The sequence below is a fragment of the Pelobates fuscus genome, chromosome 9 (assembly GCF_036172605.1).
Source record: "Pelobates fuscus isolate aPelFus1 chromosome 9, aPelFus1.pri, whole genome shotgun sequence".
NCBI classification, from domain to species: domain Eukaryota; kingdom Metazoa; phylum Chordata; class Amphibia; order Anura; family Pelobatidae; genus Pelobates; species Pelobates fuscus.
In genome coordinates, this window is record NC_086325.1 from 84,209,100 (window position 1) to 84,234,684 (window position 25,585).

At 39.6% G+C, this 25,585-nt stretch overlaps 1 protein-coding gene across 1 annotated transcript in view; it reads right to left on the minus strand.

The window, feature by feature from the left end:
* SMARCA1 (SWI/SNF related, matrix associated, actin dependent regulator of chromatin, subfamily a, member 1) overlaps positions 1-25,194 on the minus strand; it is a 208,483-nt gene extending 183,289 nt beyond the window's left edge. The window contains exon 1 of the mRNA XM_063432114.1: positions 24,978-25,194. Coding sequence (XP_063288184.1) covers positions 24,978-25,046 — 69 coding nt within the window. The 5' untranslated portion in view covers positions 25,047-25,194. The remainder of the gene's footprint in view (positions 1-24,977) is intronic.
* Between the last annotated feature and the right edge of the window lie 391 nt (positions 25,195-25,585).

A 25,585-nucleotide genomic window follows, 5' to 3' on the forward strand; every position in this document is an offset into this window, starting at 1 on the left:
CTGTTTTCCATAAGAATGTTCACCTTCCTTCTGTATATATATGATGGGAGTATATGTATAAAGAAGAAAAAAATGCACAAAAAATATACACAAATACACCTAACCAACTCAATGGTAGGAATATGCAGAGGTACTTAACTGCATGTAAGATGGATACAGCTTCCCAAGAGGTTTCCCCCAAACGAACCTCAAATACAGATATGTGAATGAACAAAAATGGGATACAGCTGAATAACTAAAAAACAAAAGAATACATAGCACATAGTGAAGTACAATAACAATAATTGGATTTAACCCACAATGATTGCACTCACGAAATAGTGAAGGGTAATGCGCCTTTAAGCCCACAATGGGCTGAAGTGGTATTCGCCTTCCACGGGTAGGTTGCTCTGTCTTTCCAAGAAATGGGAGTATGCCAGTTGGAATGTAAAACAAATTTTTATTCAAAGGCAATAAATAGCCTTAAAAAATTAACTGCAATCTAACGCGTTTCGTCCATACAACTTGGACTTCATCAGAGAAAATTCTGCAGTTTAAACAATCATATAAAATACAAAGCATGCATTTGGGAATAGTTATGTCCATAGGTCAAGCTGTCACCATCAACCTTGGCTGAGAGGCATTGCCAAAAGTCAACTAACAAGGGTATGTAGAAATTGTTCTAATGCTCAAGATTTCGAAGTTCAGGCGAAACATATAAAAAATAAATTGGTGAATAAAGGTTACGATAAAAACACGATTGAAAAAGAAATCAGAATACTTAGGAAAAAAGATAGAAGGGATTTATTGACTAAACATCCAAAAAATGATTCAAATGAACACTTTAGACATTCATTCATAACGAAATATAACATCGACCATTGGAAAATTAATAGGTGCCTTAAAAAACATTGGCCCATATTACTCCAGGATCCAGTTCTTGGAAGTATTCTTCCTGATCGTCCATCTATTATTTATAAGAAGGGTCAAAATCTTAAAGATTTAGTTGCTCCCAGTTACCCTAGAAAAGACATCCCTAAAAAGAAAGTTGTCTCATATACAAAGGGATCTAAGGGATGCCAAATGTGGCGGGCTTGCTCAAGAATGAACCTAGGTTTAACTCTTCAGTTCACAAGTTATACCTCTGGAATTACCTTCCCAGTGAAGTCCAGTATTGGATGCCACACGGATTTTGTGATTTACCTATTGCAGTGTCCGTGTGGCAAACAGTACGTGGGAAAAACAAAAAGACCCCTGAAAGTACGCCTCATGGAACATATTAATAATATAAGGAAAGGCATAACAACCCATTCAGTGCCAGTTCACTGCAATACATGCCAGGCCTTTAATTGGAGAGATTTTAAGGGTTGTGGTATAGAACATGTACCCTCCCATTGGAGAGGAGGAAATAGGGAAGTGAAATTAGCACAACGGGAGACCTATTGGATCTACCAATTGGATACCCTGACACCCAAGGGCTTAAATATAGATGTGGATCTGGCTAGTTTCATGGTATAATGTTATTTTCCTTTTTTCTACAGATGTTCTTTGATCCAAAGGGGGATTTCCATCTTCTGCCATATAGATTTTTCTTTAGATTTATATCCCATTTTTTTGAATTAGTTTTTTTCACTTTCATTTTTATTATTATTTTTATTTTATTTTTTTTTATTTTCATTTTTAATTTAATTTTTTATTTTTATTTTTATCTTTAAATTTACATTTATACTTATTTATATTTTTATTTTTATTTATATTTATTTTTATTTTCACTGTTATATTTATTTTGATTTTAATTATTAATTATACTTATTTATTTCATTTTTATTTTACCTTTTTTTCAAATTTTATTTCCTATTCATTTTTATTTTTATTTTTTATTTATGTCCATTATTTTCTTTCATTTTTATATGTATTTTCATTTTTATTTTTCATTTTTTATATTATCATATTTTTTTCATTTATATTTATTTTCATTATTGTTCATTTGATTTCCAATACATTTACTATTTATTCATATATTTTTATCATATTGGTTAGTAACTGGCTGCAAACTTTTCAAGTGAAAACCATCTGGAGGCAATATGTCCTTATTGGAGAGGTGGTTCCAGGAGATAATTCTCCAATCAACACACGGACTGGTTTTATTTAAGGGACTCTGTTGGGGGTGGGATTATGCATGCTTTGTATTTTATATGATTGTTTAAACTGCAGAATTTTCTCTGATGAAGTCCAAGTTGTATGGACGAAACGCGTTAGATTGGAGTTAATTTTAAATTTTATCGATTGATTCTTTAAGGCTATTTATTGCCTTTGAATAATTTTTTTTTTACATTCCAACTGGCATACTCCCATTTCTTGGAAAGACAGAGCAACCTACCCGTGGAAGGCGAATACCACTTCAGCCCATTGTGGGCTTAAAGGCGCATTACCCTACACTATTTCGTGAGTGCAATCATTGTGGGTTAAATCCAATTATTGTTATTGTACTTCACTATTGTCAGGGTACCTGTGGTCTCTACCTCCGAAAGAGGTAGAGACTTAGCTGTTCCCCCATCCAAAAGAAGAGGAAGAGACTTAGAATGTAAGATGAATCACATCTAAGTTTCAGCGAGGTTACGGGGAGTAGTAGGGGCTTAACCCCGGTTAGACAAAAATTTGGGCAAAAGGAAAGAAAATGGGAAAAAGGAGAACCACCCATTAAAGATGGGTGGAGTCCATTCCCACTTCTAACTACTCCCTTAAGTATAGGGTCACAAAAATATGGTAATAAATCTTTATTTCTAGTAATGGGTAAACAGGTTTACCTAACAAAAATACATATTGAACTTTAATTTTAATGTTTAAAAAGGATAATAGATATACCCTAGCAGAAGTGTTAAAGTGATTGGTGAACAAATTCACCCGAAAAAAATATAATATAAAGATAATAAATAATATTGAACACACCCTAACAAAAGTGTTTTAAGGTGGAAGATGCAAAAACATCTATTAAAAGCCTGGAAATGTTCCCATGTAGGTACCCATATATGTTATAGGGGACAGGGATGGGTAGGAGTACAGAGACCTGAAAAAAGGATCAGAATAACCAGCATACACCTCCCCTATATCGGGTAGAGCTAATAGTCAGATTCTAGCAATACAGAGCAGTAAAAGTAATGGAGAGCGGATAAATGCTGCGAAAGCGGCGGTAAAGGTATAAGGAACTGGTACTTAACGTATTTACTTAACATAAATGTACAGAAAAATGTGAACAAATCTTTCTCACGTTCTGTTTAGCTGTTAATATGTCTCGGATCTGTTCAACTATTCCTCCGTGTGATGAGTAACACCATGGGGGAGTGAACAGTCCTACCAGCATACACTTAGTGAGAAATACCTCTGTTTCAATGTCCTTAACCAAATATCCAGCTCACATCCACAACAGCTGCTGCTTCAAGGCAGCCTCTTGCTATCCCTCAAAACTTGAATAGTGGGACCAGCGGCTAGCGGCAGATAGAGAGTAGCGGAGAGGTAAGTACAGTTGTTACTAGTATGGACGTATAGGAGAATAAAGATCCCAGCGGATACAAAGTGAACTGCCTATAAATACGCCCTGAACTAACTGACTACCTTGTAGCAAACTCAACTGCTGCTTCGAGGCAGCCTAATGGTATCCCTCAAAATAATATGCTAGAGTCGGCATAGACATAGTGGGAGCCCAGGTGGGTCAAGACTTCAGAGTGAATGCATCAGCAAAGAGCAAGCCCGCAAGCTCGACGCGCGTTTCGGCGTTACTGGACGCCTTTCTCAAGAGCTACTCAGTGTGAGTTCCCGGACCTGTTTATAAGGGGGGTCTAACCCCTCCCCTCCTTGGTAATCATCCAATCCGTACTTACTTGCGTTTAAGTGGATTTCGCCACCCACTCCCTCTCCAGGCCAATCCTGGAGGGGTCGGTGGGCGTGTTTGGAAAAAAGGGGCATCACTGCTAAACTGGTGCAGGGCCCTTATATCCCTAAAGGGGAATGATTACCAATGGTTTAAACTGTGAAAACACAAAGTGTTGCACAGTGTCCATAGTGCATAAATCATGTCTATGACTCAGTAAATGGGTACAGAGTCAGTCAAAATCAACGGGGATCATTGAGACAGAAGTATAAAGTCTATTATATCGTCAGGCAGGGGGTGTAATCGCTCCATTATAGGGAGCTGAGTGACTCTCCGGCAGTATGGCCTGGATACAAAGTGTCCCCTAGTGCAGCGGACCTCTTACTTTTGTGTCGAGGTAGTCATCCCCGCTGTGACGACAGTAGTCTGGATTATAGTAGTGTAGGTGTTGAACCAGTGTACAAAGGTCCCCATTGGGGCACCTCATTCCAGAAGTGTACCTTATTAAGTCGATTAGACATAGGTTAGTCACCTGTGGACAAGTAGCGATATGGTGGTCTTGTAAAAATTGTTAGTATTACCATGAAATGTGTACATATAATAGTCACTATTAATCCACACACTGTATATTAGTTGCCAGTAGATTAACATTTAGAAAAATATAATATCAAGAAAGAAAAAAGGAAAATATATATACTATAAGCACCTCAGTTTTGACTGGTGCCTGATGAATCAAATAAATGGAGAGAAAGAAAACCCCTCATTTAGGCCTTTAGGGTTTAGGGTGTTCAATTTGTAGATCCACCTACACTCTCTTTGACGTAGGATCTTGTCATAGTCACCTCGTCTCTGTTCGCGTTTTACGAGTTCAAGGCCACAGAATCGTATATCTTTAGAGGACCCATCGTGGCATTCCTTGAGGTGTCTAGAGATTGGAGTGTCTAGACGGTTTTTTGGGGACCTGACGTGTTCCTTAATACGTTCCTTGAGAGCCCGGAATGTTTTCCCCACATACATCATCTTGCAACTACAAGTGAGCAGGTATACTACCCCCATTGAGTTGCAGTTGAAAAAATGGGGAATTTGGAAGGTTTGTTTGCCTTCACTGTCGCTTACGCTTTTGGAATCTCTAAGGATAAATCTGCAAGCCACACATCTGCCACAGGCATATGAGCCTGTTGGGATCTTGCGTCCCAGCCATGTGGGGTTTGTGTTTTGTCTAGTTGAAAAATGGCTGGGGACAAGAATATCTCTGAGGTTCTTACCTCTCCGGGCTGTTATGGAGGCTTGAGGGCTCAGTACATCCTTAAGATGGGTGTCTTTAAGGAGAATGGGCCAAAACTTCTGAATGGAATGTTTGACCTCGTTCCAGCCGGTATCGAAAGTCCCTATCATCCTGATTGTTTTCTTATTAATGTTGTCAGGGTAGGGTGATTCTGTCAATAAGTCCTCCCTGTCAGTTAACAGTGCCCTTTTATAGGCCCTCTTGAGGCACCTATTCGGGTACCCCTTCTCCTTGAACTGTTGTCTCAGAGCTTTGGCTTTCAATTGGAAGTCCGATGTATCTGTGCAATTGCGCCGCAGCCTGAGATATTGTCCTGTGGGAATACCCTGCTTTAAGGGGCTAGGATGAAAACTGTCCCATTTCAAAAGGGAGTTGGATGCAGATGGTTTCTTGAATAAGGTGGTATTTAGGGAACCGTCATTACAGACCGAAATAGTTAGGTCGAGAAAATTTAAAGTTGAGCCCCCAAATTCTGCAGTAAATCTAAGGTTATCTTCGTTGATGTTTAGGAGGGACACGAAATTGTCGAATTCCTCCCTAGTGCCCTGCCACACTATAATGACATCGTCAATATACCTGTGCCAAGAAATAATCTTGGATATAAAGGGGGAGAGACTGTCGGATGCCCTCAACTGTTCTTCCCACCAGCCCAGGTGGAGGTTGGCATACGATGGAGCACAAGCCGTGCCCATCGCCGTACCTCTCACCTGGTGGTAGTACTTATTGTGGAACAAGAAGTAGTTATGGGATAGAATGAAGTTGAGAAGTTTTAGGGTAAAAGTAGTGTGTGCTTGATATTCAGGGCCTCTTCTGTCCAAAAAGTGTTTGACATGTTGGATCCCTCTTTGGTGAGGGATGGAGGAATAAAGTGCCTCAACATCGAGGCTACAAAGGTTTGCAGTTGGTTCTATCTTTTGATTAAGAAGTAAAGATAGAGCCTGTTTTGTATCCCTGATGTATGAGGGTAAACGTTCGACAAAAGGTCTGAGGATCTGGTCAATATAAAGGCTGCCGTTCTGGGTGAGATTGTTGATCCCAGAAACTATTGGGCGGCCTGGTGGATCCTCCAAACATTTGTGGATTTTCGGCAGGCAGTAGAAGGTTGCTATCCTTGGTTGACGGTTGAGGATAAAGTGATATTCCCCATCCGATAGCAACCCTCCACTGCGGCCATCGTCCAAAATTGCTTTGTAACTCTGGAGAAAAGTATTGGTAGGGTCAGAAGGGATGATCCTGTAGGTATCTTCATTATTCAGAACCTTCTTCACCATTTTCTCATAGTTAGATGTGTCCATGACTACAACATTGCCCCCCTTGTCTGCCTGTTTAATGATCACATCATTGTTATCTTTAAGTGATTTAAGGGCCGTCTGTTCTTTTTTGGACAGATTGTCGTGAGGAAAGGAGTGGAGGTTGTTATATTGTATACCCTCAATCTCGCTCTTGACAGCCTCAAGGAATAAATCAATATTTCTGAAAGATGAAAAGTTGGGAGTAAAGTGACTTTTAGGTTTTAATTCAGTGTGTTTAAATGATGGTTGTATATCATTCTCGTCAAGGAGGGAGACTAGAGTGTTTAGACATTCAATGTCCCTACCAGAGAGACCTAGAGATTTAGCTTTCTTCTCTTTGTTTAATTCGTGAAATTTGTGAAGTGCCAGCTTCCGTACGAATAGATGTAAATCTTTAATCCATATGAATCTATCGAAAGCTGGAGTGGGGACAAATGAAAGGCCTTTTTCCAAGATATTAAGCTGAAATTTATCTAGTTGACACGATGATAGGTTAATTACTTGCAATTTTGGAGTATAGGTGGTTTTAGGTACAGGGTCAGGTCTTAATACCGTCTTCTTCTTCCCCCTCTCCTCCCCTCTCTGTCTCTCCCTCTGTCCCTGTTTCTGGTTTGGAACCGTGTTTGATAGTTGGGAAAATCTTCCTGTTGGCTTATTTCTAAAAAATCCACCCCTTTGTTTTTTAGAATGCTACGGGGGTTGGCAGGGTTAGAGGGGGTTTGAGTCGGGGGTTGTGAGTTCGACGGTATATTGTTGGAGTCAGGGTCAGAAGAGTCATAATCGGAAGTTAGGTAGTTTTCAGAGTTTCGTCTCAGGCGGCGGGTGGGGAAATTGTAAATATTACCGGTTTGATAATCCCTAGAGTCTCTGAGAAATTTCTGATGCTTCCTAAATTTAATTGACTCCTGATACCTTTCCAGGTTTAGCTTGAGTTTACTTTCAAGGGGTGGGAAAGTGGGTTCCCCTTTGAACTGGTTTAGTTTTTCTATTTCCTCTCCAAGTTTTAAGTTGGTGTTGTCTAGTTTAGCTTTCTCAAATGTACATATAATTTCCATAAACCTTCTCGAGCAGGTTCCAGCTGAGAGTTCCCACTCTTTCATAAAATCAGAGTTATCGGTGTAAGCTGTGGGAGTGTTCCTTACTCTGAGACCCCTCGGGATCATGTCTTTCTTGATATAGTTTTCTAAAGAGGATATTTCCCAACATGTCCTAATTTGTTGTTTGTAAGTTTTAGTTACTGTATTAAAGGACTGATTAATGTCGGGAGAAGCATAGTTATTTTCAAGATTATCATTGGAAAATACAATTTCGGCGTCTTTGCACCATGTATTGAAATCCTGCTTATTAGATAAAAAACCAGCCATAGTGTTTGAAGTGACGTGTAACCTAGGTATTGAAACCTTAAAGTTTATAACAAAAGAAGAGGAAGAGACTTAGAATGTAAGATGAATCACATCTAAGTTTCAGCGAGGTTACGGGGAGTAGTAGGGGCTTAACCCCGGTTAGACAAAAATTTGGGCAAAAGGAAAGAAAATGGGAAAAAGGAGAACCACCCATTAAAGATGGGTGGAGTCCATTCCCACTTCTAACTACTCCCTTAAGTATAGGGTCACAAAAATATGGTAATAAATCTTTATTTCTAGTAATGGGTAAACAGGTTTACCTAACAAAAATACATATTGAACTTTAATTTTAATGTTTAAAAAGGATAATAGATATACCCTAGCAGAAGTGTTAAAGTGATTGGTGAACAAATTCACCCGAAAAAAATATAATATAAAGATAATAAATAATATTGAACACACCCTAACAAAAGTGTTTTAAGGTGGAAGATGCAAAAACATCTATTAAAAGCCTGGAAATGTTCCCATGTAGGTACCCATATATGTTATAGGGGACAGGGATGGGTAGGAGTACAGAGACCTGAAAAAAGGATCAGAATAACCAGCATACACCTCCCCTATATCGGGTAGAGCTAATAGTCAGATTCTAGCAATACAGAGCAGTAAAAGTAATGGAGAGCGGATAAATGCTGCGAAAGCGGCGGTAAAGGTATAAGGAACTGGTACTTAACGTATTTACTTAACATAAATGTACAGAAAAATGTGAACAAATCTTTCTCACGTTCTGTTTAGCTGTTAATATGTCTCGGATCTGTTCAACTATTCCTCCGTGTGATGAGTAACACCATGGGGGAGTGAACAGTCCTACCAGCATACACTTAGTGAGAAATACCTCTGTTTCAATGTCCTTAACCAAATATCCAGCTCACATCCACAACAGCTGCTGCTTCAAGGCAGCCTCTTGCTATCCCTCAAAACTTGAATAGTGGGACCAGCGGCTAGCGGCAGATAGAGAGTAGCGGAGAGGTAAGTACAGTTGTTACTAGTATGGACGTATAGGAGAATAAAGATCCCAGCGGATACAAAGTGAACTGCCTATAAATACGCCCTGAACTAACTGACTACCTTGTAGCAAACTCAACTGCTGCTTCGAGGCAGCCTAATGGTATCCCTCAAAATAATATGCTAGAGTCGGCATAGACATAGTGGGAGCCCAGGTGGGTCAAGACTTCAGAGTGAATGCATCAGCAAAGAGCAAGCCCGCAAGCTCGACGCGCGTTTCGGCGTTACTGGACGCCTTTCTCAAGAGCTACTCAGTGTGAGTTCCCGGACCTGTTTATAAGGGGGGTCTAACCCCTCCCCTCCTTGGTAATCATCCAATCCGTACTTACTTGCGTTTAAGTGTTCCCCCATCCAGACGGCCTGATGGCTCCCTTCCCCGCGGTCTATCCGGTCATGCTAGGCCGGCCGCGAGGGAGTGACTGCCTTTTACAGCATCTAGGCAGGAAGTAGTCATCAGGACACTCCCCCGGAACGACCTGTCAGTCAATTGCTGCAGAACCAATCAAGACGCCTTGGAGGCGTGGTTACTGCTCTGAACAGGGTATTTAACAGAGCTTCTTTCATTAGCTCATTGCCCTGTCGTGGTTCTAGCTTGTTCTAGTCACTCAGTGCTTGTGTATTCTATTATCCCTTTTGGTTTTGACCCGGCTTGTTTACCTTACTCTGCTTATCTCTGTTACCCTTGATTCGGCTTGTCTCTCGCTTACCTGTCTTCTGTTACCCTCGACCTCGGCTTGTCTTTAACCATTCTATACTGTACTACTTACGTTAGTCCGGCCATTCTAAGGTCCGGTATACGTATCTGGCTACTGTTTGTACTCTGCGTGTTGGATCCCTGTCCCGATCCTGACAACTATGTGCTATGTATTCTTTTGTTTTTTAGTTATTCAGCTGTATCCCATTTTTGTTCATTCACATATATATGATGGGACATGGACTTGAGCTCTCTATTTTCACCAACAAATAACTAGATACAACAGCCCTATTCATTGTTATTATCCAAACTGAGGGAACATGGGAGTTATTTCCCCTTCTGCTTCAGTGCGTACAAACAGTTGAGTAAAAAATTTGACTTTAACATTCCAATTGCCTAGTCTGAAATGAATAACCTAATTAAAATGTGTCAAGAACAAACACTGGAGGGCTTGTCTGGAATTTGTAAGCTTAGGGTGGATGATATGGGGCAGATTCTCATGATCTATGATACTTATCAGCGGTACATAGGAGGCAAGAATGATAGTTCATAACTCCTTGGAGCTAGTGTCATAATGAAGTTCTGCATGTGTTAATGTTTTTGAGTAGAAGCCACAAGGATGAAGAGGAGCATCTGGTGAGGTCCTACATTAGTTTCTGATGCGTCTACCTCAAAAATAAAGGGCTTAGATGGGTTTGGATGTTCCGGTATTAGAGCAGAGGAGAAATCACACTTTAATCGATCAAACGTTTGTTTCCTTTCTACAGACCAGGATTTTGTTCCTGCACCTCTTTTGATCATGTTGGTAATTGCTGAAATAACCTTAGAAACCCCCTGAATAAAGCATCTAATGCAATTTGCAAATCCTGTAAACCTTTGAATAGATTTGAGGCCTACTGGCAAAGTCCACTCAATAATTGCTCTGAGCATTTACTCGATCCCCTTGGATTACCTCCCCAGATATGATGTATCCCTGAAAATGCAGGGAAAGTCACTGGCAGCTACCTAATCTTGCAATGCCTCACATATAGCCTCTGAGAACAATGTGACAAAGGAAATGTGTTTAATCCTCATAAGCTTCTTGCCTGCATTCTTAACTCTGGGGGGCTAAATATGCGTTTAAAGGTTGCAAGAAAGCGAGGATAATCATAAATTAATGGACCATACCTCTACTATATGTGATGTATTCATGCTATAGCCTTTCCTTAGAGCAGGTTCATGATAAAACCTATTTTATCACTAAAAAAAAAGGAAAGGATCTCGCAAGCATCTCAAAGTTCACCCCAACCTGGTTCAAAACTCTTCTGCATAGGGTAGCATCCACAAAAAAACAAGGAGGAGGAGTTAGGTGCATCGGACTGCTGAAATGTGGGGAGACTTATGCCTCGTTTCCACTGAGCGGATCGGTTTGGTTCGGTTCGGTACGGTTCGCTATTTTGGGTGTTTCCATTATGAAAGTGGTCCATACAAGCGAACCGTACCGATCCATTCAGGGTCCTGCTTCAGATGTAGGGCCATAGAAAATGGAACGGTTCGGTTAGGGCAGAGCTACTATACAATCCATTGATTGGTGGACAGGAAGAGAATTTTTTCTAAACCTCGCATGGCCCTCAAAGGTCTGACTTGCAGTGGAAATGCTCACCAGAATGGGCTGGTCCATTCTAAACCTTCCAAACTGTACCAACCCGAACCGATCCGCTCAGTGGAAACGAGGCATTATTCTCAGACTGTAAACAGGCTATCCTGGCTAAGATCATTTGCAATGCCTGCGAAATCTGATCTATTCTATGGTCCATATCATCTAAACATCATTCACGTGAGGCTAATTGCTGCCCTAGGCTCGCAGGGTCCATGGCCCTGTAAAATGTCAAGACTAAGTCAACCCCAACCCAAAAACCGAGGTAGAGACATAATACAAGTGTATACTGGACCTTTGAATGGCCAGGCTAGCAATGAGTATAGATAACAGAATATCTGCAGACTGAGAGTAAACTGAACAGTCCAAGGTCAAGGAGTACAAAATGAAACACAACAAAAAAACAGGATACAGAAGTAAAGAGTAGTCAAACAAGCTGGAGTCAGTAACCAAATAATCAAAGCATACAATAAAATGGGTGCACAATGTGGGGGTGATTAGGGACTGATGCTCAAACACCTAAAAAGTGGTATCCCCTACACCACTTAAAAATACATAGTATACATACATAAAAAGGTGGAGCTCAATGCAGCAAATATTCTGAAAAACAAGATAATGCAGCAAAATAGTGTAACACAGTATATGTAAAATTTGGTTTAAAAATATATAATGGTGTCACTCACAAGCCTGGAGTCATACCGTCATATGACTCCGGTAGTATATGCCTCTGGACCATTCAAGGTTGTCCAAACCCCTTCTGTATGAGGTGTTTTCCTTTAAAGTGCTGTAGTTCTTCTTTCCAGTGCTTTGGAATAATAGATACACCAGGTCCAGGATAGTGAATCCAATAAAATGCTTTATTTCTTTAAAATCAAAGAATAAAAATAAATAAACGAATCTGTGCCAGGTAAATACCTGGATAGACTAAGTAGTCCAATATCAAATGTCCAAAACGCGTTTCGCCTTGTTAAAAGGCTTCCTCAGTTGGTTGTTCTGTCTCTTCCTCCCTTCTCCTGTTTTTAAATCGCCCGCTTCAGGTTGTTAATTGTTTGTATTTCCGGTCTCTCATTTCCGGTTTTTCGTTTCGTGGAACGCACGTGCGTTCCACTGTGCGTCCTTGCTTCCTGAATCATCATTCTAGTGAAACGCACCTTGTGTTCGGTTTCCGCTTCCGGTTCCGCGGTCAGTGGAACGCACTTGCGTTCCAACGAGTGTTATCACGGACACCTTTGTTTTACCTTCTAGACATTAATGCATGAGGTTTAATCTATATACAGATAACACCATCTTTAGTGGTAGACCTTATTACTATTATCCCTAATTTTGTGTATCCTTCAAGGGTGACTTCATTCCTGTTCATATATATTCCCAATATTGCATATACATCCACTTTCAAATATATTTTAAAGAAGAAAACATTTAAAAAGACCTTGTCAATAAAAGCAATGTTAATATATATCCTAAAAATATATATGAATAAAATCAAATGATAATTTAAAACCCATTTCTTTAAAAAAATCATTGATAAAAATGCACCATGTTAATTCATAAAATGGCATAATTCAAAATCATTATTTAACCCATATGGTATCATCGTGTTAAAATTGTAAATGAATTTCATCTCCTCCCTTCCAATCTTTTTAATAAAATCGCCACCTCTCCAATCTTTCTTCACTGTTTTGATTGCCATAAAAGTTAGCCCTTCAGGGTTAAGGTTGTGAACTTTTTTAAAATGATTCGAGACACTGTGTGTCTCTATCCCATTTCTTATGTTCCTTATATGTTCTGCCACTCTTGTGTTTAAGTTGCGGATTGTTCGGCCTACGTATAAAAGGTTACACGGGCATTTTAAAACATATATTACCCCCTTTGAGTGGCAGGTTAAATGGTCTTTTATTTGAAACTTTCGGTTTATGATGGGCTCCACATCTATTATGTGACGTTTTTTGCTTTTAGTATTTCTGCATGCCAGGCACTGCCCACACCCATAGAAACCATTGCTCATATTAAAAAAGGTTTTATTGGTTTGTGTTGTGTCCTTGTTGCAACTTTTTACCAGCGTGTTTCTTAAATTCTTTGCTCCTCTATATATTATTTTAGGTTTGTCTGGTAGAATGTTTTTAAGGACAGGGTCGTCTTTCAAGATGTGCCAGTATCTATTTACAATTTTGTTTATCTTCCTATTATTTCCATTAAAACTACATATAAATGGGGTGTTGTGCCCGCCCCATTTTGGGTTCTTCTTTTTGTCTTTATAAATTAAAGTGCTCTCTCGTGGGATCTTGAGGACGTCTTCTAAGGCTGCTTGGAGTTTTGTTTCCTCGTACCCCTTTTGCAAAAATTGTTTTTTAATCTTATTTGCTTGTATTATGTAATCGCGATCCTCTGTACAGTTGCGTCTAATACGCAAAAATTGGCCTTTTGGGGCATTCATTAGCCAGGGTGCGTGATGGCAGCTTTCCTTACCGATGTATCCATTGGCATCTACCTCTTTGAAGTGGTTTTTTGTTACGATCCGTGAGTCCATTATGTTAATTTCTAAATCTAAAAAATTAATTTGTTTAGTGCTAATCTCTGCGGTTAAAACAATGTTCCATTTATTGGTGTTCAAGTGTGTGATAAATTGGTTTAAATCTATGTTAGTGCCTGTCCAAATAAAGAATATATCATCTATAAAACGGCGATAGCACACCAAGTTCGCCCCCCATGGGTGTCCTTGGTATACAAACTGTTCCTCCCAATAAGCCATAAACAAGTTGGCATAGCTTGGGGCGAACTTGGTGCCCATCGCCGTTCCCCTAATCTGTAGATAGAAGGTCTCATTAAACCAGAAAAAATTGTTGGTTAAAATTAAATGGATGCCTTCTAAAATGAATAAAATTTGTTCTTCTTTAAAATTATTCTTCTTTAAGAAATATTGCACTGCTTCCAAACCTTTTTCGTGTGGTATAATGCTGTAAAGAGAGGTCACATCACACGTCACTAAAAAATTACCTTCTTGCCACGTTATTGCCTCAATTAGTTGTAGGATGTGTATGGTGTCTTTCAAATATGCTGCATTTCGGACCACTAGGGGTTGTAGTAAGTGATCGAGATACTCAGATACTTTTGCTGAGATAGAATCTATCCCAGATATAATGGGTCTCCCTGGTGGATTATCCTTATTTTTATGTACCTTTGGGAGGTGATAGTACACTGGAGTTTTGGGGTGTGGAGTAGATAAATACTTAGCCTCCTTAGTGGTTAATATTCCCTTCTCTAACCCTTTTTCAATATAATCGTCAAATTTCTTTTTGATATTTTCGATTGGGTTCTTCTCTAATTTCTGGTATGTCTGTGAGTCTGAGAGGATCCGTTCTGCTTCCTGTAAATATTTGCTATTTTGCATAACCACTACACCGCCCCCTTTGTCCGCCTGTTTAATCACTATCTCCTTATTTTGTTTTAATTCCTTCACTATTCTTTTTTCTTTACTAGACAAGTTTTGATGGTATTTGTTCAAAGGTTTAATTTTCTTTATTTCTTTCATTACCATTATTTCAAAAGTTTTAATCTCATCTGAGATAAGATGTTTGGGGAAGAAGTCCGATTTTGATTTAAGATCAGTATGTATGTACTCGGATATCTCTTCTTCCTTTTGTGGTTCTTCCTTGTTGTAAAAAAATTTTTTTTAAACAGAGGTTTCTAATGAACTTGTTAATGTCTATGAAAAAATCGAACTTATTAAGATCAGAAGTTGGGGCAAATTTTAAGCCTTTCTGTAAAATTTCCACCTCCCCCATGGGTAGTTCCTTCCCAGTTAAGTTGAAGATTCCATCTGTATTTACCTCTTTCCTCTCTTCTCTTTGTGTGCTCCTTCTTCTGTTTCTATTTCTCTTTCCTCTGTTAGTGATCTCTGTCTTTTTCCCGGTGACTCCCATATTTTGATTGGGCGTATCTGTTTCAGCCTCTCTATTGCTGGGTCCTTCCGAAAAGGGATTGAGTGAGGTTCTTCCTCTGTCCTTTCTATTCTATTATTCCACTTCTCGGGAGATCGTCTATAATTTCTTTTTCTTCTCTCCTCTTCATTCCATCTCATGCCTTCCCTTTCTGATAGGTTTGATCGGACTACCTGGCTGTAGGTTCTATAGTTAGTCTGTCTTGGTGGGGGAGAATGGTTTCTCCTATAGTTTCCCCGTTGAGGGTAGTTTTGTCTCAATGGGTTTAGATCTTCCTGATCTCTTCTAACTCTTCTCGTGCGTTCCACGAAACGAAAAACCGGAAATGAGAGACCGGAAATACAAACAATTAACAACCTGAAGCGGGCGATTTAAAAACAGGAGAAGGGAGGAAGAGACAGAACAGCCAACTGAGGAAGCCTTTTAACAAGGCGAAACGCGTTTTGGACATTTGATATTGGACTACTTAGTCTATCCAGGTATTTACCTGGCACAGATTCGTTTATTTATTTTTATTCTTTGATTTTAAAGAAATAAAGCATTTTATTGGATTCACTATCCTGGACCTGGTGTATCTATTATTCCAAAGCACTGGAAAGAAGAACTACAGCACTTTAAAGGAAAACACCTCATACAGAAGGGGTTTGGACAACCTTGAATGGTCCAGAGGCATATACTACCGGAGTCATATGACGGTATGACTCCAGGCTTGTGAGTGACACCATTATATATTTTTAAACCAAATTTTACATATACTGTGTTACACTATTTTGCTGCATTATCTTGTTTTTCAGAATATTTGCTGCATTGAGCTCCACCTTTTTATGTATGTATACTATGTATTTTTAAGTGGTGTAGGGGATACCACTTTTTAGGTGTTTGAGCATCAGTCCCTAATCACCCCCACATTGTGCACCCATTTTATTGTATTATTTGTATTACTTAACCCCTAGCACAAAGTGGTGGTATTAAGAAACACCATAATATGGCTTCAAACGAAAATAGGGAATATTCAACCAATGATATAGATCAAATGTTTGCTTCAACAGAGAATTTACCTAATGAAATTCCATATGTAGATTCAGAAAAATGTAAATATAATCTAGAAAAAACCCTTATACGAGAAATGAAAATCAAATGGGAAATAGCCACCTTGAAAAAATACGTGAGAGAAAGGATCACACCAAGAGGGTTGAGATTCCAAAAAAGCCCCTCTTTTGATAGAGAAGATGAGGGTTTCATGACAGGATGGAACAAAATGCTGGAGGGTTTTTCCTTCAGCACTATGGGGTACATCGTCTCCAGACGAGAGGAGACCCTGTCACAAATAGACAAAGAAATAATAACCTGGAAAGAAAAAATAAGTGAAACCACTAACCCCGAAATATACAGCCAAATAATGAGAGATATAAAAACTAAAGTAGAAAAAATTGAAAAAGAAGTAATCGAAATAAAAAGGAGTAAATATTTGAGAGATATGAACGATTATAAAACGGGCAATATAAACACTTTAAAAAACCAGAACTATAAAAAGGTACCATACAAAAAGCAATACGATTTCCCGAAAAGGAGGAGGTCTATAGAAAGAAGAAGAAGTAAATCACCCCCCAGAAATAAACTAGCAAGAAGGACTAGATCACCTTCTGTAACTAGACAATCTAATAGGCATAAAGGGCAAACAATAACCGTAACACCTAGACAAAAATTAACAAGAGAAACTAACCCAAAAGTTAGAAGAGATCAGGAAGATCTAAACCCATTGAGACAAAACTACCCTCAACGGGGAAACTATAGGAGAAACCATTCTCCCCCACCAAGACAGACTAACTATAGAACCTACAGCCAGGTAGTCCGATCAAACCTATCAGAAAGGGAAGGCATGAGATGGAATGAAGAGGAGAGAAGAAAAAGAAATTATAGACGATCTCCCGAGAAGTGGAATAATAGAATAGAAAGGACAGAGGAAGAACCTCACTCAATCCCTTTTCGGAAGGACCCAGCAATAGAGAGGCTGAAACAGATACGCCCAATCAAAATATGGGAGTCACCGGGAAAAAGACAGAGATCACTAACAGAGGAAAGAGAAATAGAAACAGAAGAAGGAGCACACAAAGAGAAGAGAGGAAAGAGGTAAATACAGATGGAATCTTCAACTTAACTGGGAAGGAACTACCCATGGGGGAGGTGGAAATTTTACAGAAAGGCTTAAAATTTGCCCCAACTTCTGATCTTAATAAGTTCGATTTTTTCATAGACATTAACAAGTTCATTAGAAACCTCTGTTTAAAAAAATTTTTTTACAACAAGGAAGAACCACAAAAGGAAGAAGAGATATCCGAGTACATACATACTGATCTTAAATCAAAATCGGACTTCTTCCCCAAACATCTTATCTCAGATGAGATTAAAACTTTTGAAATAATGGTAATGAAAGAAATAAAGAAAATTAAACCTTTGAACAAATACCATCAAAACTTGTCTAGTAAAGAAAAAAGAATAGTGAAGGAATTAAAACAAAATAAGGAGATAGTGATTAAACAGGCGGACAAAGGGGGCGGTGTAGTGGTTATGCAAAATAGCAAATATTTACAGGAAGCAGAACGGATCCTCTCAGACTCACAGACATACCAGAAATTAGAGAAGAACCCAATCGAAAATATCAAAAAGAAATTTGACGATTATATTGAAAAAGGGTTAGAGAAGGGAATATTAACCACTAAGGAGGCTAAGTATTTATCTACTCCACACCCCAAAACTCCAGTGTACTATCACCTCCCAAAGGTACATAAAAATAAGGATAATCCACCAGGGAGACCCATTATATCTGGGATAGATTCTATCTCAGCAAAAGTATCTGAGTATCTCGATCACTTACTACAACCCCTAGTGGTCCGAAATGCAGCATATTTGAAAGACACCATACACATCCTACAACTAATTGAGGCAATAACGTGGCAAGAAGGTAATTTTTTAGTGACGTGTGATGTGACCTCTCTTTACAGCATTATACCACACGAAAAAGGTTTGGAAGCAGTGCAATATTTCTTAAAGAAGAATAATTTTAAAGAAGAACAAATTTTATTCATTTTAGAAGGCATCCATTTAATTTTAACCAACAATTTTTTCTGGTTTAATGAGACCTTCTATCTACAGATTAGGGGAACGGCGATGGGCACCAAGTTCGCCCCAAGCTATGCCAACTTGTTTATGGCTTATTGGGAGGAACAGTTTGTATACCAAGGACACCCATGGGGGGCGAACTTGGTGTGCTATCGCCGTTTTATAGATGATATATTCTTTATTTGGACAGGCACTAACATAGATTTAAACCAATTTATCACACACTTGAACACCAATAAATGGAACATTGTTTTAACCGCAGAGATTAGCACTAAACAAATTAATTTTTTAGATTTAGAAATTAACATAATGGACTCACGGATCGTAACAAAAAACCACTTCAAAGAGGTAGATGCCAATGGATACATCGGTAAGGAAAGCTGCCATCACGCACCCTGGCTAATGAATGCCCCAAAAGGCCAATTTTTGCGTATTAGACGCAACTGTACAGAGGATCGCGATTACATAATACAAGCAAATAAGATTAAAAAACAATTTTTGCAAAAGGGGTACGAGGAAACAAAACTCCAAGCAGCCTTAGAAGACGTCCTCAAGATCCCACGAGAGAGCACTTTAATTTATAAAGACAAAAAGAAGAACCCAAAATGGGGCGGGCACAACACCCCATTTATATGTAGTTTTAATGGAAATAATAGGAAGATAAACAAAATTGTAAATAGATACTGGCACATCTTGAAAGACGACCCTGTCCTTAAAAACATTCTACCAGACAAACCTAAAATAATATATAGAGGAGCAAAGAATTTAAGAAACACGCTGGTAAAAAGTTGCAACAAGGACACAACACAAACCAATAAAACCTTTTTTAATATGAGCAATGGTTTCTATGGGTGTGGGCAGTGCCTGGCATGCAGAAATACTAAAAGCAAAAAACGTCACATAATAGATGTGGAGCCCATCATAAACCGAAAGTTTCAAATAAAAGACCATTTAACCTGCCACTCAAAGGGGGTAATATATGTTTTAAAATGCCCGTGTAACCTTTTATACGTAGGCCGAACAATCCGCAACTTAAACACAAGAGTGGCAGAACATATAAGGAACATAAGAAATGGGATAGAGACACACAGTGTCTCGAATCATTTTAAAAAAGTTCACAACCTTAACCCTGAAGGGCTAACTTTTATGGCAATCAAAACAGTGAAGAAAGATTGGAGAGGTGGCGATTTTATTAAAAAGATTGGAAGGGAGGAGATGAAATTCATTTACAATTTTAACACGATGATACCATATGGGTTAAATAATGATTTTGAATTATGCCATTTTATGAATTAACATGGTGCATTTTTATCAATGATTTTTTTAAAGTAATGGGTTTTAAATTATCATTTGATTTTATTCATATATATTTTTAGGATATATATTAACATTGCTTTTATTGACAAGGTCTTTTTAAATGTTTTCTTCTTTAAAATATATTTGAAAGTGGATGTATATGCAATATTGGGAATATATATGAACAGGAATGAAGTCACCCTTGAAGGATACACAAAATTAGGGATAATAGTAATAAGGTCTACCACTAAAGATGGTGTTATCTGTATATAGATTAAACCTCATGCATTAATGTCTAGAAGGTAAAACAAAGGTGTCCGTGATAACACTCGTTGGAACGCAAGTGCGTTCCACTGACCGCGGAACCGGAAGCGGAAACCGAACACAAGGTGCGTTTCACTAGAATGATGATTCAGGAAGCAAGGACGCACAGTGGAACGCACGTGCGTTCCACGAAACGAAAAACCGGAAATGAGAGACCGGAAATACAAACAATTAACAACCTGAAGCGGGCGATTTAAAAACAGGAGAAGGGAGGAAGAGACAGAACAACCAACTGAGGAAGCCTTTTAACAAGGCGAAACGCGTTTTGGACATTTGATATTGGACTACTTAGTCTATCCAGGTATTTACCTGGCACAGATTCGTTTATTTATTTTTATTCTTTGATTTTAAAGAAATAAAGCATTTTATTGGATTCACTATCCTGGACCTGGTGTATCTATTATTCCAAAGCACTGGAAAGAAGAACTACAGCACTTTAAAGGAAAACACCTCATACAGAAGGGGTTTGGACAACCTTGAATGGTCCAGAGGCATATACTACCGGAGTCATATGACGGTATGACTCCAGGCTTGTGAGTGACACCATTATATATTTTTAAACCAAATTTTACATATACTGTGTTACACTATTTTGCTGCATTATCTTGTTTTTCAGAATATTTGCTGCATTGAGCTCCACCTTTTTATGTATGTATACTAAATAATCAAAGCACAATGCAACACTCTCGGGTATACAGGAACCACAATATGGCAAGGAACACTAGAAACAAGGAAGTATTTATACCTAAGTGAAAGAATATATTGGTATACATCATGCCTGAAACGCTAGAACGAATGTGACCGAAGGCATCTCTTAGCTTAAAAAATGACTTGTTCTTGTTGTGGACAGAATATTAACTTTAGTAAAATGCCTATTTACTCTGCATAACTATAATCAGTATTATTCATAAGTTACTTAAAATGGCCGCTAGGGAGTTACCCTCCCATCGACTAACCACCTCAAATAACAAGATGGCGCTGGAATGTGGAGGAGAATCCCATGATGACAGTGACATCACACCCGGGAGGATGTACATTAGATGAACCACTTAACACCTAACCAATTATTGATGTATTTTCTCTTATATCTATAATTATGCATTTGATGTATTCTTGCTTTATAAGGGGCATACCAGCCTCCTGGATTAAACTTTCCTCAAATTTTTCATTAACCTGAAACTTGTGTCTGGTGTGAAATTACTTTGGGAAGCGTGCACGCATTTAATTTAACAATTTGGACAGGGGCAGATATACAAAATTATCAAACACTGGATTTGATACACGACATTCTACAAGAAGACTCACTGGACAAGTGTTCCACATCAATATTGACTCTATATTGAGCATATTGAGTTGAAAATGTGGTGTTATTATAAATATAGGAGATGCACAGTCATTATTATCATTAGTAGTACAGGAATGAGGTCTCTCATCAAAAGGGGCGCAGGAGTGGCACTGAGTACTGCAATAGGTGTAGGAACAACACTGCAAACAAAGTGACGCTGGAATGACGCACGGTGAAGGCTGAACGACGTGTTGAGGACCCAGGTACCATGACCTGTCTCTCTGCTTGAGAAAAGTCTCATGCTAACCAGAGAGATGGTGTCTACTCATTGCACCATAACCACTACAATAAATCGTAATGTTTATGGTGCTTAGAGAACCCCTTTGAAGAGGAACTGTCACCTCCTCAATATTAGCACAACCTAATAGCGGAGTAAAAGTGCTGTGTTGGTTTTTTTTGTTTATTTAGTTTTTTATTTGGAGTGTACAGTAAAGTAAGTTAATTAGTAAACTTTGCAGTGACATATACACAGTGCCTGTGCTCATACAGCACTGTTATAAAAAATGTGGATGCATACGTACGCGCACATCACTGCTGAAGCAAATGCACAGCATATATGTACATTTTTCTGTTAGTTGCCTGAGCAAACATGCATGCCAAACTCTTCATAGGACTGCAAAGTTGCCTCAGCAAGGAAGTGCAACAGAAGATATGTGCATAGTTCTCATACCTTATTCAGCTACACTACATTCTACATTCAACACTCAACACTGAAAGAGTACTTACTGGGGTGAATAAACAGGGAACTGTAAGCTCTTTAGAATTCAACTCTAAGCACCAGTACCACAACAGCTTAATGTAAATGTTCTATGGAAAGAGACTGCAATCTCAGTAATGTAAAAGCATTTTCTGGGAAAATTACATCGCTTACAAAGGACCTCTCACTCAGACACTTCTTGTTACGGTCCTGCAAATTTGCATTAAGCTAAGACATCTCTATGAGGAAATGCTGATTGGGGAACGTGTGCAGCAGCATCTCAATGCTTTCATATCACTAATGACCTCAGCTGGGCAAAGCGGCAGCTGTAGGGTGCTTTGCATGAACAAAAAAAATGGTTTCATTCAGATGCTCACTTGCTTTAGAAGTTTTTAATATTCTGCTCTGTAAGTGAGGAGGCTCCTGCAGAGTCTAGAAGTCTAATAACAGAGTAGGAGATACAAAATGTATAAATTTAATAGAGTGTGCAGTAAAGGAAGCTTGAACATTCGATCTCTCTACAGTAAGTGCAAGGGAGGTGTGACTAGGGTGAAATAAACAAACTGATTCAACTCCCAAATGGCAGAGTATTAAGCAGTAACACTGCAGGGGCATCACCACTTCAACTCATTAAAGTCGTCTGGGTGCAATGTCCCACGTCGCCTAATTCTACAGTGGTGATTATTGCAGTTTCTGAGAAGGGTTAAGTCCTCCTTTAGTGGCTGTCTACAAAACAGCCACTAGAGGGACTTCCATGTTCTTAGACAAATTGTGGTCGTCTAAACGATGCTGGACGTCCTCACGCTATGCATGAGGACTTCCAGCGTCACCGGAATCCCCACAGGAAAGCATTAAATAATGCTTTCCTATGGGGAAATCCTAATGCGAGCGCAGCCATTGCCACGTATGCACATTAGATCTTCCCCGGCGGCAGCAAGAGGAGTGTGGGCATAGCCTGACCAAGCACCAAGGGAAATCGGCGCTGCATTTAGGTTAGTGACTGAAGAGATTTTAACCACTTCCCTGGGATAGCACAAGGGAGGGGGGCACTGTAGGTTTCTACAGTGCCAGGAAAACGGGTTTGTTTTCCTTGCACTATAGAATCCCTTTAAGTGACAGAGGGAAGCAGAAAGGAGCGCCCATAGGGTTGGATGGATGAAGGAAGGGGTAAGCGCCTACAAGGGGAAGATTTTTATGTCTGTTGCTTGCACACTCACGACAGAGGTAAAATATGTACTGAATTGACATTAGGCAGCCTGGAAGAGAGAGTCATGTATGTGGGGGGTGGTGGGAGAGGGGGAGAGGGGAGGGTGCAACTAGTCTGCAGGCAAACAATTAAAAATTACTTTGGATGTGCAGTGTTTTAAGCAGAAACACTGCCCATTAAGACTCCTACCATCATAACCACTTCAAATCACTTAAGTGGACATGGTGGTTGGAGTATATCCTTAAAGGACCACTATAGTGCCAGGAAAACAAACTCATTTTCCTGGCACTATAGGTTCATTAGGTCCCCCCCACCCTCATGGCCCCCCTCCCGCTGGGCTGAAGGGGTTAAAATCCCTTCAGACACTAACCTTTCTTCCTCTGCGCTGGGGAACTCTCCTCTTCCTGCTGACGTCAGCGCCGAATGCACATCCGTCTTCTTTTTCACAGTGAGAATTGCGGAAGCGGCCTCTAATGGCTGTCAGTGAGACAGCCACTAGAGGCTGGATTAACCCTCAGTGTAAACATAGCAGTTTCTCTGAAACTGCTTTGTTTACAACTGCAGGGTTAAAACTAGAGGGACCTGGCACCCAAACCACTTCATTGAGCTGAAGTGGTCTGGGTGCCTATAGTGATCTTTTAACACTACAATATGTCTCTGGGTACCAGTCCTCTCCTCATCTTTTGCTCAGACTAATGCTAAAGCTCTCAGCCTCTCTCTCCCCACAACTCACAGGCAATTATGCAACCTTACTCACATAGGACAGCAAGTGATAGACTGAGTGTCAACTGACACTTCCAGGCAATTAATGCCACCTCCTCAATGCACCTAATGCTTCCTTTATAATACATGAGAAATGACGAGGGAGAGACAAGCAACTTTAACACGTACAGGGTTATTCACTTACGTGAGAATTCTACGTGAATTTCGTATTTTAGGCCAGTGAAGTCAAAGTGAAAGTATAGCTGACTTAAAGAATGTTTCCAGTTTGGCTGCAACTAACATTAAACTTAAAATTCACTTTGAATCCTCACGTTAGTGAATAACCTTGTTAAAATATGCAGTTATGTTACAGCACATCTTCACAGCTCATAAAGGTCTATGCCAATATGACATTTGTGTTCACATCAGTTACCAAATCTCTCTCGCCCCCCCCCCCCCCCCCCCCCCCCATTTTTTTTTTTTTTTAAACTATTATTAAACTTCCTTTAATATCAGTCGGAAATTAAATTGTCACAAATTTAGAATTATCTAAAAAAATAAAAAAATAAAAATGATGCCACACAACTCACAAATGTCAATTTATCAGAAAATTTATATTTTTAATAGTTACAGGAAAACTTGTTTTAACATTGGAATAATTAGATATTTTAATATTGGAAATATACTTGGTTTTAAATGGTTTAAATGGTTTTAAAGCCTTATTTACTGGCTGCAAGCAGACCTCATACAACTTCCACGTTCTTCTTTAGAATCTACAATAGCACCAGAAGTTGTACTAATGCTCAGCCCAATGGATTATCATCCTGAGAACTGTGGTCCTTAGCATGGCATCCAGCACTCCCTCTCCGCAATGAAGTCTCACCCTGGCACAGCAGATATTTGTACACTACAATTCCCATGATGCACAGCCAGCCTCATGGAAAGTAGTGCACAAACACCTGCAATGGCAAAGTGAGCCAGTATTGCCAGAGGACAGGGATGGTTAACCTTGGCACCCCAGGTGTTGGTGAACTACATTTCCCATCATGTCCTGCCAACCAACAGCTCACACACACACCTGGGATGCCAAGGTTAGTAAACAAACCCTTACGGCCTACGAGCTGCCTGCTTGGAGAAGCCATTGGCATCATACCAGGGAGTTGTCACGGCCTGCTCCCCCTGCTTTTACCTCTCCGGCGGCTGCTGTTGGCTCCAGGGAAGTGGAGGGCTGCGCCTCCTCGTCCGCCATAGCCTCCATCAGATCACTGGCTGGGAAGCAGAATCCCCTTTATGACTGACAGACACAGGGGTTAAACAATGCACACACAGCCCCACTCAGACAAACTGACACAGACACACAGACAGGGACTGGGGGAAATAATACAGTCTGGATATAACGTCACAGCCCAGTCCGGGGGAGCGACTCGTACAGTGCACGCCCACCCTCCGCTCGGTGACAGACCGCCCACCCCGGCTGTGACGAGTGGTGGTCGTCGGAATGGTCCTGGTCTCAGGAACTGCCCGGGCATGTCACAAAAATAAAGTCTGTGTTGCAGAGGCAGTGGCCTGCTGTCAAGGACTGTTTGGTAAACTCGTAGTAACAATTTCCTGCGTTTTTGTTCCCATTTTCCAGGTCAGGTACAGGGTTTTCTTCCTTAAGTCTTGAAAAGTATAACATATTAACATAAGTCTAAAAGTAAACTACTTATTCAAGGACATTTTGGGCACCATAACAACTTAATTGCAATTAGGTTGTTATGTTGTGAGGCGGTGCCTGGGGCTCTTCTATCCGAAAGG